General features: G+C 39.3%; 1 protein-coding gene across 5 annotated transcripts in view; it reads left to right on the top strand.

The window, feature by feature from the left end:
* The window catches only part of gria4a (glutamate receptor, ionotropic, AMPA 4a), a 123,500-nt gene that overhangs the window by 78,663 nt on the left and 28,575 nt on the right, over nt 1-16,262 (top strand). For all 5 annotated transcript variants that reach the window (XM_004543869.3, XM_004543870.3, XM_004543871.2 and 2 more), the window contains exons 11-13: nt 8,722-8,928; nt 10,154-10,369; nt 12,737-12,897. In XM_004543869.3, coding sequence (XP_004543926.1) covers nt 8,722-8,928; nt 10,154-10,369; nt 12,737-12,897 — 584 coding nt within the window. The remainder of the gene's footprint in view (nt 1-8,721; nt 8,929-10,153; nt 10,370-12,736; nt 12,898-16,262) is intronic.

Below are 16,262 nucleotides of genomic sequence, written 5' to 3' on the forward strand. Positions count from 1 at the left end.
AGCTTGCTGATGTTTCAGAAACTGACGACCTCCTGGGCCAACAAAGAATGGCCCAGAAAAGAGAAAATATCTAGTGAGTTGCAGTTCTTTGGGTAATAATCTCTTGATGCCAGAGGTCAGAGGGGAAAATTGCCTGACTTCTAGCTGATTGCAAGGCAACAGTAACACCAGTAACCACTCATTGAAGCCAAAATAGCAGCACATCAATTCGATTCAGTTTGATTGTATAGCCCAATATCACTTGTAACTGTTCGAAAGGATTCACAGGCATAAAAACATTAATGCACAGGATGTCCAACCTTGAAGCAGATGAGCTACAACAGCAGAAGAGCACACTGGCTGTAGCAACTGAAGCTACAATTCCCAAGGATTCATCAAAATTGAACAATCGAAGGTCTAATGATCCTTGATTTATGCTGAAACAAGATGAAAAGCATGGAGCCATCTTCGTGTGGTTGAAGCTACTAGAAGTGACCTAATGTCAGAAAGCTCACATCATCTCAAGCTGGTTTCTTGAATATTGAAAAATACTCAGATTAGCCTCCACCTTTTGCATTTTATCTTCTAATAGCAAGTGAGAATCTTGTTTTTAAGCCGCATCACTCCTTTTCATTGAAGGGTGTCTTGAAAGTACCCTCTAGGTGAACTGGGGCTATTTTCAGTACAATTAAATAAAGGAGAAGTGGGCATGTGTCATCCCTTAGTGCTAATAGAGTCTGCCATGAATATTGCAGTCTGTACTGTGGGGAAACAATGGCCACAACATTAATGTGATAATACGAGGCTAAAGTGCCCCTTTTAAGTGTTGTTAGACTCGTCTGATGGTTCACAGGACGATTGAACCCTTATGTCTGGACAATCTGGCTTTTCAGTCAGCCTCTGGCACACTCTCACCTCAGCCATTGTTTCAGCGTCCATGGGAAGTGTTTGGAAACTTCCACTTATCAAAAAAAGAAATGTTTTTTTAGCTTGGACCCTCTTTGTTTTCTTTTTATTGGTGGGGGCCATACATTATTCAAATGAAAACGGTAATGCGTCCGCTGATTACTGATTACACACGATCGTAACCAGTCAACATATGCAATCACTTTTCGTAGAGAGGGAAGTTACCACAGTTACTTTGTGGATACTGTAGAACTGATAGCGCTTTAAGTCCAGCTCTGTGGTGAGGTTTACCTGTCTTTGTGGTCTTTTTGGATACATTCAGCATCAGAAAGCTGGAGGATGAACTCCAACAAGGGCACAACATGGCACCGTTTTAACACTGAAAGAAAAATCAGCCTGGAAGTGGACGAGCTGGATGAGTTCAATAGAGCCCTCGCAGTACAGCCAGGAGGGAGTGGCACTTGTCCAGCTGGAAGATTTCACTAATGTCTCATTAGTAGGCAAATCCAAAAGTGACCTCAGATCACCATTTAGAAGTGACCTCAGTCCAATCTCTTCTAATAGCTTTCACATAGACACTGCTCTGCAGCCCAGTTTAATTATTCCTCTTTCTTCTACAAACAAGGATAAAGGAGGGCTAATCGGTGGATGTGTGCACATCCTCCGCTTACATTTGATTTCACTTCACCCATCTGCAGCGTTTTTATGGTGGCCATCCCCTTCCTGTAAATGCAATCAGTCTAATTCAATTTGGCATGCAAAGTGATGCAAGTGAAAGCAACTCAAAAGACTAATTTCAGCCCAGAGATAAAACAAGCCACAGATGCTCGGGCTTTAATTCGGTGTTTTGTTTTAAGGCACATTGCATCGTTTCATCCAGAAAACTCAAATGTGACCAAAATATCTGCAGTTGTACTTCGCCATTGCCCTCCCCTCATGCAAATACTTACAAACAGACAACGGCTCAAAGATGTTGATTTGAGAGTGCAGTGAGTCTACAGTGCCTCCGGTGGCCAGATCCAGTCATCACTCCTGCTGGCGCAGAGGAAAACAGCCGCGCATGCTGCTGTAAAGAGTTCAGAAACACTAAATCAGCTGGATTAGGTGTCCCCAGTTTGAGCTTCACCTTCAGCCATGCACATTTCAGCTGGCAATATATCAAACTACACTGCAGTGTTTGGTTTGGTGACTCGAGTCAGGTGCAAGAGAAACATACAAACACATCATCAAGATCAGATACTTAAAAGGGCAATTTAGTAATCTGTGACAGTGCAGTGCTGTTTTCTGTTTATTTTGTACTGTGTCAATACATTAATCTCATTTTGGTTGAAGAGCTGGTGTTATGAATAAATTAGTATGGTGAACAGTGTGTACATGCTTCCGTTGTTTATTTCCATCTGTCATTCTATAATATGTCTGTCATTCATCTGACATTCCAGCACATCTGTCCTCGTACTCCCCTCATCTCTCCTTCGTCTTCTCGATTCTCTGTAACTGTACTCACCTCTTCAGCCTCCCCAAACCTTTGTTTTCTACCTCCATGCCTGCAGTCTTTGCATATTTCTCTGTGGATGGTGACCTCAGCAGGGCTTGACTAATGTTAGCTCAGCCACCTCCTCCTCTTTGCAGCCTCTGGTGATGAGGAAACCTCTGCAGCGACACTGATGCCGAGTCTGCAGACAAACCAACAGACAGAAAACACAGACCCTCGAAAATGACTGAGAACAGACAGCCTGATAGAGTTTCTCTAAAGCTCTTAAATGACTTATCTTTCTTTTCTTTTTTTTCTGTATAACATTTTTTTTTTAATTATTTGGTTCTGACATCATATATTTGCTTAGATGAAGATGGCTAAGAAATAACGGCACAGAGAAGAGACGAGAAGGAGGATCATGGCCCTGTGAGGTTTTGGGCTGACTTGCTCATTGTGCTCCTGTCTTCCTCTCGTAACAAAGCTACCACCAGATGAAAGCTCTGCAATGGATTCTGCAGCGTCTGTCAAGGTTTGACATTTGGTCGCACAAAGTCACCGGACTGTGGAACAACACTGTTAATTTAGATTCTTCTCTTTTTGAGGACAACACAGCTACCACCGTCCTCTCTGTTACACTGCCTGCAGAAGAATTTGCCTTAATCAGATTTCGATTTTATTTTTTACTTGTTTTTTTTTTTTTTTTAAGAGAAGATGTAGATGGAGAGTGACAGGTCTTCACTGTCAGTCCGGCATTTTTTTAAGCACTCACCTTTCTCTCCTCTGTCTTCATCTCTATGCTGTGTCTCTCTGTAAATCTATTCAGTCATGCCTACTCAGTCAACTTTCCTTTAGTGTATTTGAGCTCTTCTGATAGGTTGTTTTTTTTTTTTTTATCTCTTCATCAAAATAAAAGGGTAAAGTAAACCTGTTCTCATAATTTTAGGTGACTTGTTGGGCATTTGTATGAGACAGTGCTATTTTCCATGTCTCTCTATGTATTTAATCTTACTTCCACAGAGACACTGTGATCATTTGTGTACTCTACATGTAAAAGAATAGCATTTTTTAAAAACTATCCCAGAAAATACTCCAAAGCTGACCCTACACGAAAATGGAAATATTGCAGACATCCTCAAGACCCAAATGCTAAAGTAAACATTAATTAGAAACCCAGTTACACAAACACATGAATACATGTGCATCAACAAAGCCCTCACAGATCTCAGAGCAAAGATGAGGGCAGATTGTTAGATGTGTTGCCTATGGTCATTATTAAAGAGTCCTTAACTCTATTCCAGATACACCCATGAGGACATGACTGTGTCTTATTTATGCCCCTGCTTTATAATCATAGTAGTGCAATATATCTGACTTTATATTAGTTAGATTTTAAGTTAAACAATTCTAATCTTAAAAGAAAGAATATTGTTATTGAAAAAATAAAACCAAATCTTTAACGAACCAAAAGGATTGTGCACGGCTGGTCGGTCAGACTTAGTCTGCCTTGATGTCTAATTAGTTGTCTGACTGATTCATATGTTGACAGACAAACTGACTGACTGTTACTGAAGAGGACTTGAAGGACTGGCAGTCTTCGTCTTCTGGTCATTGGTTGGCTGCTCAAATAATCTTATTAACTGCTGAACTGCCCTGCTTTCTTTATGGCTAAATAGCTGGGAGTTAATCGCACTGACCAACTGGCCAAATATGTGACCGGATAGATGATTATGTACTGTGATTGCAGTAATTGCTTAATAAATGGACTGCCTGACCAAGTAACTGACAAAGGCTGTGACTCACTGCCTGCCTTGCTTCTCTGGTCATGTGAACAGATAGCTCGCAGGCTGGTGAGATGTCTCTTGCTATGTAAAAATCTGGCTTTTAAAATGCTGTAATCCAGTTGGGGGGTTGAGGGGGAGTGAATGAATGACTGGACAGTTAGGTTGACTGTCCATTGCATTGGGGTTCGTCTTCTCACCAGGCTAGCTCACTGGCTTACATAGCAAGTCATTTCTGCCTTTTTGGCACCAGAGTGAAGTGTTTCATGTCTTATCAGCCCAAACCATTTGCTTCTACAAAGCTGTTCTCCCTCTCTCACACACCCCTTTCCCTTCTTTGCTTGCTTCTTCTCCATTTTTCTTTTTTTGTCACATTCTCTCTTTCTCTTAATCTCTCCTTCACACTTTCCCCCTTGCTGTTTCTATCGTCTATTCTCCTTGTAGCGATCACTGTTTGTATTCTGATCTCCTCCCTCATCTTTCTTCTGTAGTTTCTTACAGCCAAAACGCCCTGCATCCCTCTCATCCTGCTAGTCTCGTTCCCATTACCATCCTTCTTTCCTTTCAACCTCCTGATTCTTATTTCTTCCTCTCTTCTCCCCTCCCATTCCTTGCACTAACTCATGATGCCACATTAGGCAACACCCAAACATGATGCTTTTTCCCAGCAGTAAATACATGCGCTAACATCTTGTACACACACAAACTCACTCACTCACAGCAAGACAAAAGTGTCTGGAGCAAACTGATAACAAACCTTAAGGAGGCATTAAAGTGATACACTGCCACTTTTGCCAGAGCTTCAGCTAAAATGTGTGTGTCCATACATATAGTATATCCTTTCGTGTGTATCGGCTTACATAAAACTAAATTAACTCAGCAAAGTAGACTTGTCAGACTTCAAGCATTTGACCTTGTAATTGAGATGGCTGCATTCTCCTTAACACAAGCTGACTAAAAGATTCCCGCTGAGAATCAGTGATTAAAGATGAAGCAAACAAGCGCTCAAGGTTATTTTTTAAGGAAGGGACCCGATAAGGCGCTTCCATTTCAGGGTCAGCAAAGAAAGTTGTTTGGACGTGACAGGATTGGATTCACAGAATTCACTATAAAGCTGACAATAAAACTAAATAAAATAAATAAATATGCATTAGAAGATATTTCTATTTGCCAACTGCCAAGAGTTTGATTTGGACAATAATGCTGTTCTCCATTTGACACTACAGCATGTGCACGAATATTGTGGATATGATTTTAAGTTGATTATTACATAAACCTTAAACCAATTATATCAGAAACAATCTCAAATTCAAATTAAGCTCCAAAAATAGGAATAGAGTGGTTTATTCAAAATGAAAATGGGAAATAGGTGTAGCAGTTTATTGAAACATGTGCAAAGATACATGGAAATAGAGATATATAAAGAAATAAATAGCTTGTTACAATTCTAACAAGCTTGAAAGGTATGACACCTTAAACGTTCAACACAGTCTGAACTCTCTTAGCTGAACTGTAGTTCTCCAATCTTCTTGAATGACATTCAAAGCTCCACTTTGAATGTTGGCTGCCTTTTTGTTCTGTTCTCGTTCAAGATTATCCCACACTTCTTTAATCATGTTGAGGTCCAGGCTCTGTTTAGGCTAAATCCTGACTGAGAGTGTTCCACTGTGTGTGTTTTTTATCAAGGTATGCTTTCACTGCATTGGCAGTATATTTGGGATCACTGTCATGTTGAAACATGAAACTGTTGCCAATCAGATGCTTACCAGATGGTACCTTTTTTTGTGTTCATAATTCATTTTGAAACGATCCCCAACCCCACTAGCTGAAAAGCTGATCTAAATCACGACAGTACCTCCACCATGTTTTACGGATGGATGTAGAGAGCAACAGAACTATTGCTCAAGACCGCTTTAAAAAATCACTGAGGAGATGTATGTTGTATTTTTCAGCTAATCCTTTGGTTGCATTCATTCCAATGGACAGTTGTGCTAAGCTAACCGTCTCATGGCTGCAGCTTCATAATTAACTTACAGAATTAGAGTGGTATCAGTCTAGCTCTGAGCACATATATGTTAATGGAAACTATTAAGGTTATAGATAGTGCTTTAAACATGCAACCACATCAATCAGATTATAATATTGCATACGTTTGAGTTTCCTTATTTCCTTATATATATTTGTACAAGTTGTCTGCATTACAACTGGTTCCAGCGTTCAAAGCACTTGTACTTTAAAAGATGATTTCCTCACACTATCGCTTTCCTCTTACTTTTTATCCCTGGTATGCGATTGTGATGGCTCTGTGCATCTGTTTCATTTACATGAAACTGCTTTGCTTTTCACATGATTGATGTATAGTTTGTGGAATTTGTGCCCCGGAAGCTGCTAATGTATCTGATAATCATATTTTTGGGAGAAATGTTTTGTTCTTTTATGTTTTGTTTTCTTTGTATGTTATGAAACTGAGCACCAAAGGGCAAATGTTTGTACTTAATGATGATGACGATGATTGTCTTGGTAGTGCAAATGTTCAGCATTAATATTCAACATAAATTAAGAACTGATTTGAATGCTTGGCTTCAAAAGAAACAGATTTTCTTAATAGTGTTTTACTGAAAAGTGGAGAATTTTTTTTTTTTGCAAAAAGCACCTCTGTAATGTGTATTTGTTTTTGAATTGTCTAAATGTAATGTTATTTTCTGTATGTTTTTTTTTTACCTTGTTTATGTGGAAGAACAAAAAGGTGTGCATGTCCTAAGCAAACTAAAAAAAATGATGATGAACTCATTTAAAAAATAATATTTTAGAAAAAGAAATGTTTACAGCTATCCTAGCAGCTTTTTCAGGTTGTGAACATGCTTAAAATAACAATGATAATACTTTATCTTGATGTTTTCTGGGTTTATTTTATTTTGGTGGTGGCCAAAATCAAAATACCAGACTGGAGTCTTCAGAATGGTAATCCTCAATCCAGTGAGCAGTGTCAGGATGTCCAGCAGAGGCGGTGGGGAATGCTTTTAATTTTCAAGATATTTACTCATAAACCAAATTAGGAATCAGATAATATAAGACAGAAATTCTTCTGCAGTATAAATCATCTTTACATTTAGATAAATGCAAAGTCATTAAATACCCCCACTGAGAAGAATTTCTCATTTTACGCCTCAGTCGTACACAAGTGCACAAGTAAATGGTTTCATTTCAAGCTCTTTGTTTGCTGAAGAGAATAAGGATCAATCTATAAATCCAACTTCCCTTTGAAGGATTTGTTTGTATCGCTCAGCTCCTGTTGTGAGATGGTTTTAATCCCTCTGCATGCCTTCCTTTGAGCTAGACCTTTTCTTAATGTAATTCAATTTCCCAGATTGAAGATTCTCCCATTGATTTCATCCAGATCTGTGTTCTTTATTGCTCATTTGACCTCTTTGATTCATGTCAGCATAAAAATTCTCCTTGATTAAACTGTACTTGAGTTTGGTGTGAATCAATTTCGCGAATGAAGAATTCAAATGTTATCGTTTTGTATGTGTTTTATCGTCCACATTTACTGTTTCATAGCTCGGCCGTGTTGGGTATTATACCGGGCCTGTTTGATTAAACAGATGAGATTAGTCTTTGATTAAAACAGGTTTGATAACATTTTAATAGGCTTTGTTTCATGTGGATTACAGGGTAAGCTGCCTCAGGCATAATACCATTACTCACTGCTTCTGATAGATGCACTGTCACTCAAAAGACTCTCTGCGTCTGTGTGCGTTTCTTTTCTCTGTGGATATCCTACGTGCAGCGATGCATTTGTGCTATTCCTAATACACCGACCACCTCACATTAAACTCACTCTTTTCGCTTTCATCTTTGATAACTGCATGCACAGAATTCATTTCGCCTAAAAGCACCAGTCTCCTCTGCTTTTTCTTCTCCTTCTTTGTATTTTTCTTCCCTCTCATACATTTCTCTCTTCTCAGCATTAGTGTTGCACTAATTCAGGTGAGGGTCCCTGTGGAGTCATGTAGACGAAGGCATATAACACAGTGCTGCAAGTTAGAAAAACAAGATATAAAACTTCACCTTGTAAAAACCATCTGTAATATATAGATATTTTCCCATTTTATCAACTATCATTTTTTATCAAGTTCTGGCTTCTGTGTTTTACTAACAAGGTAGTTTGTGTGTGAGATTTTATGTTACTACACAGTTACTAACACATGAATCTGATAATGTGATGGTGGGTTATATGGACATGGTCCTGTATGTACGCTAAGATATCATAGGGTGATGTGTATGTAGTTTATAAAATTCAGCTGATTTGCTCTTTGGTCTTTTATTCAATCCTGTAGCTTTGCATTATTTTCATATCTTGTAGAGATTTGTTACTCAAAGATTGTTTTTTACAAAAAGAAGTTCAATATAAGCTTCTCCTTAAAATCTATATACATGTCTATTTTTCACAAGAATAACATCAATTTTCTTTGTACGTGTTTCATGCGTGGTGCATTGTTCGTAAGCAGACTGGTTCCTCTTAATTCCTGCCATCATGTTCGTCCAAACAGCTGTCCTTCTTCCCTTATGCTGGTTTTGTAGGAGGGTCCTTACGTGATGCTGAAGAAGAACTGGGAGCTTTATGAGGGCAACGACCAGTATGAGGGATACTGTGTGGACCTTGCCTCTGAGATTGCCAAACACATCGGAATTAAATACAAGATCTCCATTGTACCAGATGGGAAATATGGAGCGAGGGATCCAGAGACAAAGATATGGAATGGCATGGTTGGCGAGCTTGTGTACGGGGTAAGGATGGAAAAATTGCAGCATGCAAGGAATGCTTTGAATTTTGTTCTGGATTTTCTGTTAAGTATCAGAGTATGGCGTTTAAGTGAAATCACAATGACATTACAACAGCATCACAAATCACATCCTGTTATGGTGCACTTCGGTGCCTTTTGGCAAAAACTTCTATAATCTTTGCAGAGGTCGTATGAGCTGCAGAGACATTACATCATGCAATGACTGAGAAATTTTCAAAATGACTCCCTGCAGTATAGCAACTCTCACAAGCTCTGCATCTCCATAGTTGCCAAGTTAGCTTCCCACTGAGATGTAATGTCACGGCAGGTTCACTTATTTCTTGAGATTTTTGCCACGCTGGTTAATTATGCCATATACTCCCAGGCACAGTCTGAGATCTCACAATGCTGTCTGAATACAAACTTTATTTGCACACACAAGACAATGTCAGTCGTCGATTTGACGAAGAGTGAAAGCGGAGACGTTGCAGCAGAACACCGACAGAATTAATTACCCTCCAGAATCTGGAAGGTGACACAGCAGAACATTGACTAATCGGGTTTGATTTGCATCAAACACTCACAGTCTGTCCTGATAACTCTTCTTCCACACATAGAAAATACTGTACTGCACTTGTAGTCTTTGTCTTTTCTTTGTTGTACTTTACCCCCCCGTCTTTGCTGTAATTTGTTTTATCCGTCCCTCTATTGTGCATTAGGTTGAGTGGGTATTTGATATCCTGTCCTCTCTGTTTTCTTTTCATATCACTTCTGTCCTCGTTCTTTTATATTTGCTGTTTACTTTTCTTGTGTTGCAACATCTTTACTCTTTGTAGCAATGCGCTGCTATCGTAGGTTGTTTCACTTACCACTGTAGCTATCATTTAGAATCATGCAATCATTCAGCAGTCTGTGTGTTGAATTAATGGTATTTCTGACTTTTCTTTGGATTTTGTAAATGTGTGTAAGTCTGTATGCACACTGCCTTTCATGTCTACTGTATGAAATACTCCTCTGTCGTTCTGGTATCCCATCACCCGCCTGCATTTCTTTCAACCCTCTGCTCTCCCACTTCTTCTCTCACCTTTGAGTCCAGTTCCCCTTTGCTTTGCTCATTGACAGTTTCTATTCATTATAGCTTGTTTGTTTTATATGCAGTTGATGCAAATTAACTGCAGTAAAAACATGAGAGTGAAGTGAAATCTCAGCCCCACCCCTCTCCTTTGCAGAAAGCAGAAATTGCTGTGGCCCCACTGACCATCACCCTGGTGAGAGAGGAGGTGATCGACTTCTCTAAGCCTTTCATGTCTCTGGGAATTTCAATCATGATCAAGAAGCCTCAGAAGTCTAAACCAGGTGTTTTCTCTTTCCTGGACCCACTGGCCTACGAGATCTGGATGTGCATAGTGTTCGCTTACATTGGCGTCAGTGTTGTGCTGTTTTTGGTGAGTTATTGTTACATACTAGGTGTTAGAATTTGAGCTGGATCCCAGGACTGGACTAGAAAAGTTACTGAAGCCTTGGGTTAAGGGATGAAAGCGCATACAGTAGCTACAGAAGTTAGTTTTTATTGTAAGGTGCTTTTTTACCACACAACTCATCATGACTCTTGATGTCTCTGAGTATATATTTTTTTATGTTTTATAGATTAGCCCTCAATAGCTAATGCATTTAAAAATTTAAGAAGTATGACAGTACTCCCTTTACACTCTCAGCTGAAATGGCATTTACAGTGTTGAAGACAGCTTCTAGGCAGGAAACCATTGGATACTTAGAGGCATCCTCTATGAACAGAAATATCATAATAGTGATGTATGTGAGACATTTAGATGCTCAATGTCAGATATTTAAGACAGCCCACTTCAGCATGCACAAGATCAGCATAAGCCCTGTGATACCAGATTGTCTGAATATTCAAGGAAACTGTTTTTCCTCTTTTATATAAATCAGAAATTCACTCTCCAAGGTTTTCCTTTTATCTGTTCTGAGATGTTAAACAGATGTCTCTCGCCGCTTGCTAGCTCAGTTTGCCTCTGAAAACACATTTCTATCATTTTGTATTAACTTCTGTGTGAATAGATTATAGCGCAACTTAAAAAATGCAACCCTACCCAACTAACTCTGTGACCTGTGGACTGATCTTAAACAACAAAAGAAAACAACTCTGGTCAAACTTGAAAATTTAAAGGTGCCAAAGGTGATGAAGACCAGGCAATGCTACTTGCTAGGAAATGGAGTCCACTAATAGCTGATAATCATTTTCAAAAATACACTTCAACAAAAACATCTGCTGTTTAGTTGATAGAGGCCACCATGCTTTGCTGTAATGTTGCAAGCCCATAATCAGTGTTCATTCTCAGCCTCTGCATCTTTTTATTAGCACTACTTGTGCACTATATTATTATGAATTTATTAAAAATTCACAGAGTACACTTCAGCCCATGGGCTCATGGTGTCCTGGTCACCAAACATTTGAACATTTCAGAAAAGAAGCGCTCCCAGGCAAGAGCGATTCTTTACTGTAAGCTTTACAAGCAGCATTTGCACCTGGAAATAGCTAATGACATCAGATTTTAAAAGTGGATCAAGGTTTTTGTTTTTATTTATTCTTTTTGTTTGTTTGTTTATTATTACTATTATTATTATTATTATTATTATTAAAGAAGTTACAAAAATTATCTGGATTCAAATATGGCAGTAATGACAGTGTTAGTGAGACGGTAAGTTAAGGTTAGCCAACTTGTGAAACTTTAGCAAAACATAGTTAAGACTCTGGTAAGTCCAGCTCCCATACATACTCCCAGGGGTTGTCTTACTCATGAAGTAATTTGAAAATAACAGCTAACTAATCAGATAATGTTATCAAATGACTATAACCAAAGTCATGTAACAAAGTTACAGGTTACAGTTAACCTTAGCTTGCTAAAGTTCTGGAGTTAAAATTATTTGTGTACATATTAACTGACTAGCCAGTCAAATTACTTCACCAGCTATAGAGGAACGTGATCCATCACATCACACAGTACTGTGTATTTGCCAAAGTTTGATTTAAGGCCAAAAGAATATTCATTGCCTCTATATAAATAAAAAGCCTAATACATTTTTGTACTTTACAGTCACATGTGATAAAGTAGAAAACTGGAAACAAGAAAATGTTGTCTGATATATACTGTAGAGTCAACAATTGTGATTGTAGCTTGCAACCACAAATGTTCTTTTCTGATGACCAACGGCCCAAAAAGCTATTTTTTCCTTATTTTGCTGCTTTCCTTTTCAATGTTTCTCTTGTTTTTTTCTGCCACACAAAAATACTGCCACACAACTGTGTTACCTCAAATGGGTCTGTAACTTTGTCTACACTATTATTATTACTGAGCAATGCAGGGAAATGACGCCAAGCCAGCTACCTGTACTGTAATTTAGCTGCACACCATGTCTACTGTTTTTAGCTTTGTCAAGTCCAAGTTTACTCTGTTGCTATTATATTTATACGCAATATTTAGTATAGATTATATACACTGGTATTGCTGACTTACATCTCTGGTGATTCCTTTAGTGTTCTAATGTTGTGGAAGAGCATAATAACATTGGTGATAGTGCTGTCCGTGTCTCATTACCATGTGGTTAAAAAAGGGGATTTTGACCATTTCAGACCTTGGTAGTCCTGTAGTGTCTTTCTTGAAATTAAAATGAAAACATTTGTGTGCATATTCAAGTCCTTAACATGTTTCAATTTTTCATTTTAATGTTCCTATTCAGCTTTTCTTTTTCTTTAAAATTTTCTAACCACTTTTCTGCATATGCTATCTTAGGTGAGTCGCTTCAGTCCGTATGAGTGGCATGCAGAGGAACCAGAGGAGGGTGCCACAGAGCAGGGCCCCACTGACCAACCTCCAAATGAGTTTGGCATCTTTAACTCCCTGTGGTTCTCACTGGGAGCCTTCATGCAACAAGGCTGCGACATCTCACCACGGTGAGGGAGGGAAATGATCTGTGAGAGACAAACAGAGTGCATTTGTGTTTGCATGTGCGTCAGACTGAGCGAGATCATATTTAAGGCTGTGTACAGGGTGAGTGTGTGGGCTGGGGAGAGCATGTGTGCCTGTGTAACTGTCTGTAATGCTTGAGTGCTGTAGTATTAGACAGTGGTGATTCAGACTGTTGACAAAGTGAATCACCTCTTTTAGCACTTTTCTAGGTTTAACTGAGCTGGGCTGATACACTAAGGCACACACATGCAAACACAAAAACGTAGAAGTGTGAAGAAAACACCTGCATACAGTCCAGTGGTGATGTACATGTGGGTCTGTTATGGTGGAAGATTTAGCAGTTTGCTAGGTGTGTATGAATCTTTAATGCACCACAGAAGAGGCAGAGTCCAGCTATATTTTTAGAATATTTATAAGAATATGCCATTTTATTATTGATAACCTGAGAATGCAGTTTAGTGAAATATTCATTGCCAGCATCCTCAAGACCTTTAGGGAGCAAGTTTAAGGAGAGAAGGAGCAGCAGGGAGCACTTCACACTAAAACAAATGAAAGCAAAGCCTGATGAGTGATGAACGCAAGAAAAACATAGTGTGATCAGTCGAGTTTGGGAGAACAATAAAAAAAACTGTTATGTAAGCATTCACGCGTGAATGCTTACATAACCGTGAAATCACGGTCAAAGCTTCACACTTTAGGAAGATAAAGTTATTGCTCAACTGAACATTATTCCACCTGCAACATGACATTACAACCCTTTCGTGTTACCTGAAATCGTTAAAACATGACGTTTATCTGCCTGTGGGAGAGTTACACTCTCCTTACATTTTTGGAGATTATCTTTATAGCTGCAATATGTCTTAATGGATTTAGTCTTCCAAGCACAAGACATCGAAAAGAATCCAGTCAGTAAGAACAACACAAATTAGAAGATCCCACATGCTGCAACCCAAGCAACGGTCCATTACCCATACTGGAATCCAGTGAGTGGATCCAGTCCTGGAGTGCTGTGTATATGTATTGATTTGGTACTAAGAGGTCAGGGATGCAACAATGACCTTAAATGTCACAATATGCACTGCAGGGGAAATTTACAGGCAGTCTTTTGCTGTTTTCTAACAAGCCGGGTCACTTCTGGATTTTGTGTCAGCTCTTTGCAGATGATATAGTTCTGTTGGCTTCATCAGTTGCTGGCCTCCAGCTCAAAGTGGGAATGAGAATTAGCTTCTCCAAATCCAAGCCCATGGTTCTCGACAGGAAAGGACTTAAAGTATCTGGGGTTTTGTTCCAAAGTGAGGAAGCGGAAGGTCGACAAACGGATTTGTGCAGCATCTGCATTGATGCAGATGCTGCACAAATCCATTGTGGTGAAGTGAGCTGAGCGTAAAACCAAAGTGTAAAACTACATTGCTACACTTAACTATAGTCGCAAGCTCTGAGTAATGACCAAAGGAGATCATGATTCCATGGGGCAGAAATTGGTTTCCTCTGAAGCATGGCTGGGCTCAGCCTTAGAGAAAGGGTGAGAAATCTAGTCATTCTAGAGCTGCTGCTCCCCCATGCCAGAAGGAGCAAGTTGAGATGGTTAGGGCATCTGATTAGGATGCCTCCTGGGCCTCCCCTAAGCAAGGTGTTCTGGGCATACTCGGTGGAGGGCCCACAGTATGCACAGGAAACTATGTCTCTCAGCTGGCTTGGGGACAGTTCCTCTGGATGAGATGAAGAAGGTGGTTGGGATAAACGAGGGATGGATGGATGGATGGATATACTTATACTTAAATATACTTAAAGAGGAAAGCTTTTCCTGATTTTACCTGAGTTTCAGATTCTGTTACCATTTTTTATTTCTTAAATTATTTCTTTTGCAGCACTTCAATTGTCTCTGGTGCTTGTTTTATTTTGCTCACTAATCATTTTACTTTGCTGCTCCTGCAAAGGACTTCATATCACAGATCTTGAAAAGTGGTATATGGCAAACTTTATCATTATTCGTTATTTTCTTCTTCTCAAGGACTATTCTGCTGTTTCTGAAATGAATTGACATCAAGAATCGCTCAGACATTTGTGCTGCATCTCCATTTGCATTTCTCTTTCAAAAAAAGAACAAAAGTTTCTTTTCATCCCCCCAAACTTCACTTTCGTCCTCCTCCTCTTTTGCTCCTCTGCCCTTCTCTTGTGCTCTCGCATCCATCTCTTTCATACGCTCTCCTTTTCTCTCTCCACTTCCCGACACATGTCGTCTCCTTCTTCTCCCCACTTTACTGTGACTGACAGGCCAATTCTAGCCTTAGCACACAAAATGGAAAACACTCACATCGGCTGCGCGCACAACCACTCAGAGATGCACGGTCATACAAGTTGTGCACACGAATAAACAGACACTTTACAGACTTTGCTTTCCTTATACACACACATGTAAAAGAACAAAACAGCCAGCGTACAGTTTCACAACAGTCCAACACACACATGTGGACCTTTCTGTCACTTGCAGGTCCTGAGTATAAGCTACAGCTGTCATATCAATAATGTGAGACTTAACATGAAGCCAGTGTTCGTCACATAAATCACTACAGCCTGTCACTTCCAATATAGCACAACGTCTCCATAGGCCAGGATTACAGCGGCCGCAAATGCCAGATTATATTCTTACAGTAAGAAATGTGTTTAGTTTATCTTATGGATTTTTCAAACAAATCTTGGCAATTTAGGCTTAAGATTTTTCCTCATAGTAGCACCTCCTACAGTTACAGTTGATGAAGTAAATGCACTTTGATTTACACTGTATCAACATTTTAGTCTCACAAGATACACAAGGACGGGTACATTTGCTGTGTTTCTCCACTCTGATGGCATTTGGTTTTCAATCCCCTGTTTTTTTACACAGAAATGAGCTTTGGAGATGCATATCTCTTAATTGTAATATTGACAATATGGGGACATACCTGGTGTTTTCTAATAAGAAAGAAGAGGCCAAGGAGAGGTGAAAGCATTCAGTGAACAGGCGCGAGGTTAATGATGGAAGCACAAATGAAAACAAAAGTATATTAACTCTTGACCACACATGTTTAAATAGATAGCACTCAATGTTCCCAATGGCTTTGTCCATATATGTGGTGCTTTATATGGGCTCTTGCTGAAAACAGCGTGCTATATATAGTGAGTCAAGGGAGACAATGTATTGCTGCATGCTTACAAATAAGAGCAATGGTGTCTGTAAAAGACTTAACTTCTCTGAATCATGAGGCTTTGCGGTTTGGCAAATGTCATTCAGATTGGACCAATGTCATTCAAAATACAGCAGCAGAATTTTCAATGGACTCATATTTTGGCCAGTGGGTGTTAAGGGCTT

The sequence above is a fragment of the Maylandia zebra genome, linkage group LG14 (assembly GCF_041146795.1).
Source record: "Maylandia zebra isolate NMK-2024a linkage group LG14, Mzebra_GT3a, whole genome shotgun sequence".
Lineage (NCBI taxonomy): Eukaryota > Metazoa > Chordata > Actinopteri > Cichliformes > Cichlidae > Maylandia > Maylandia zebra.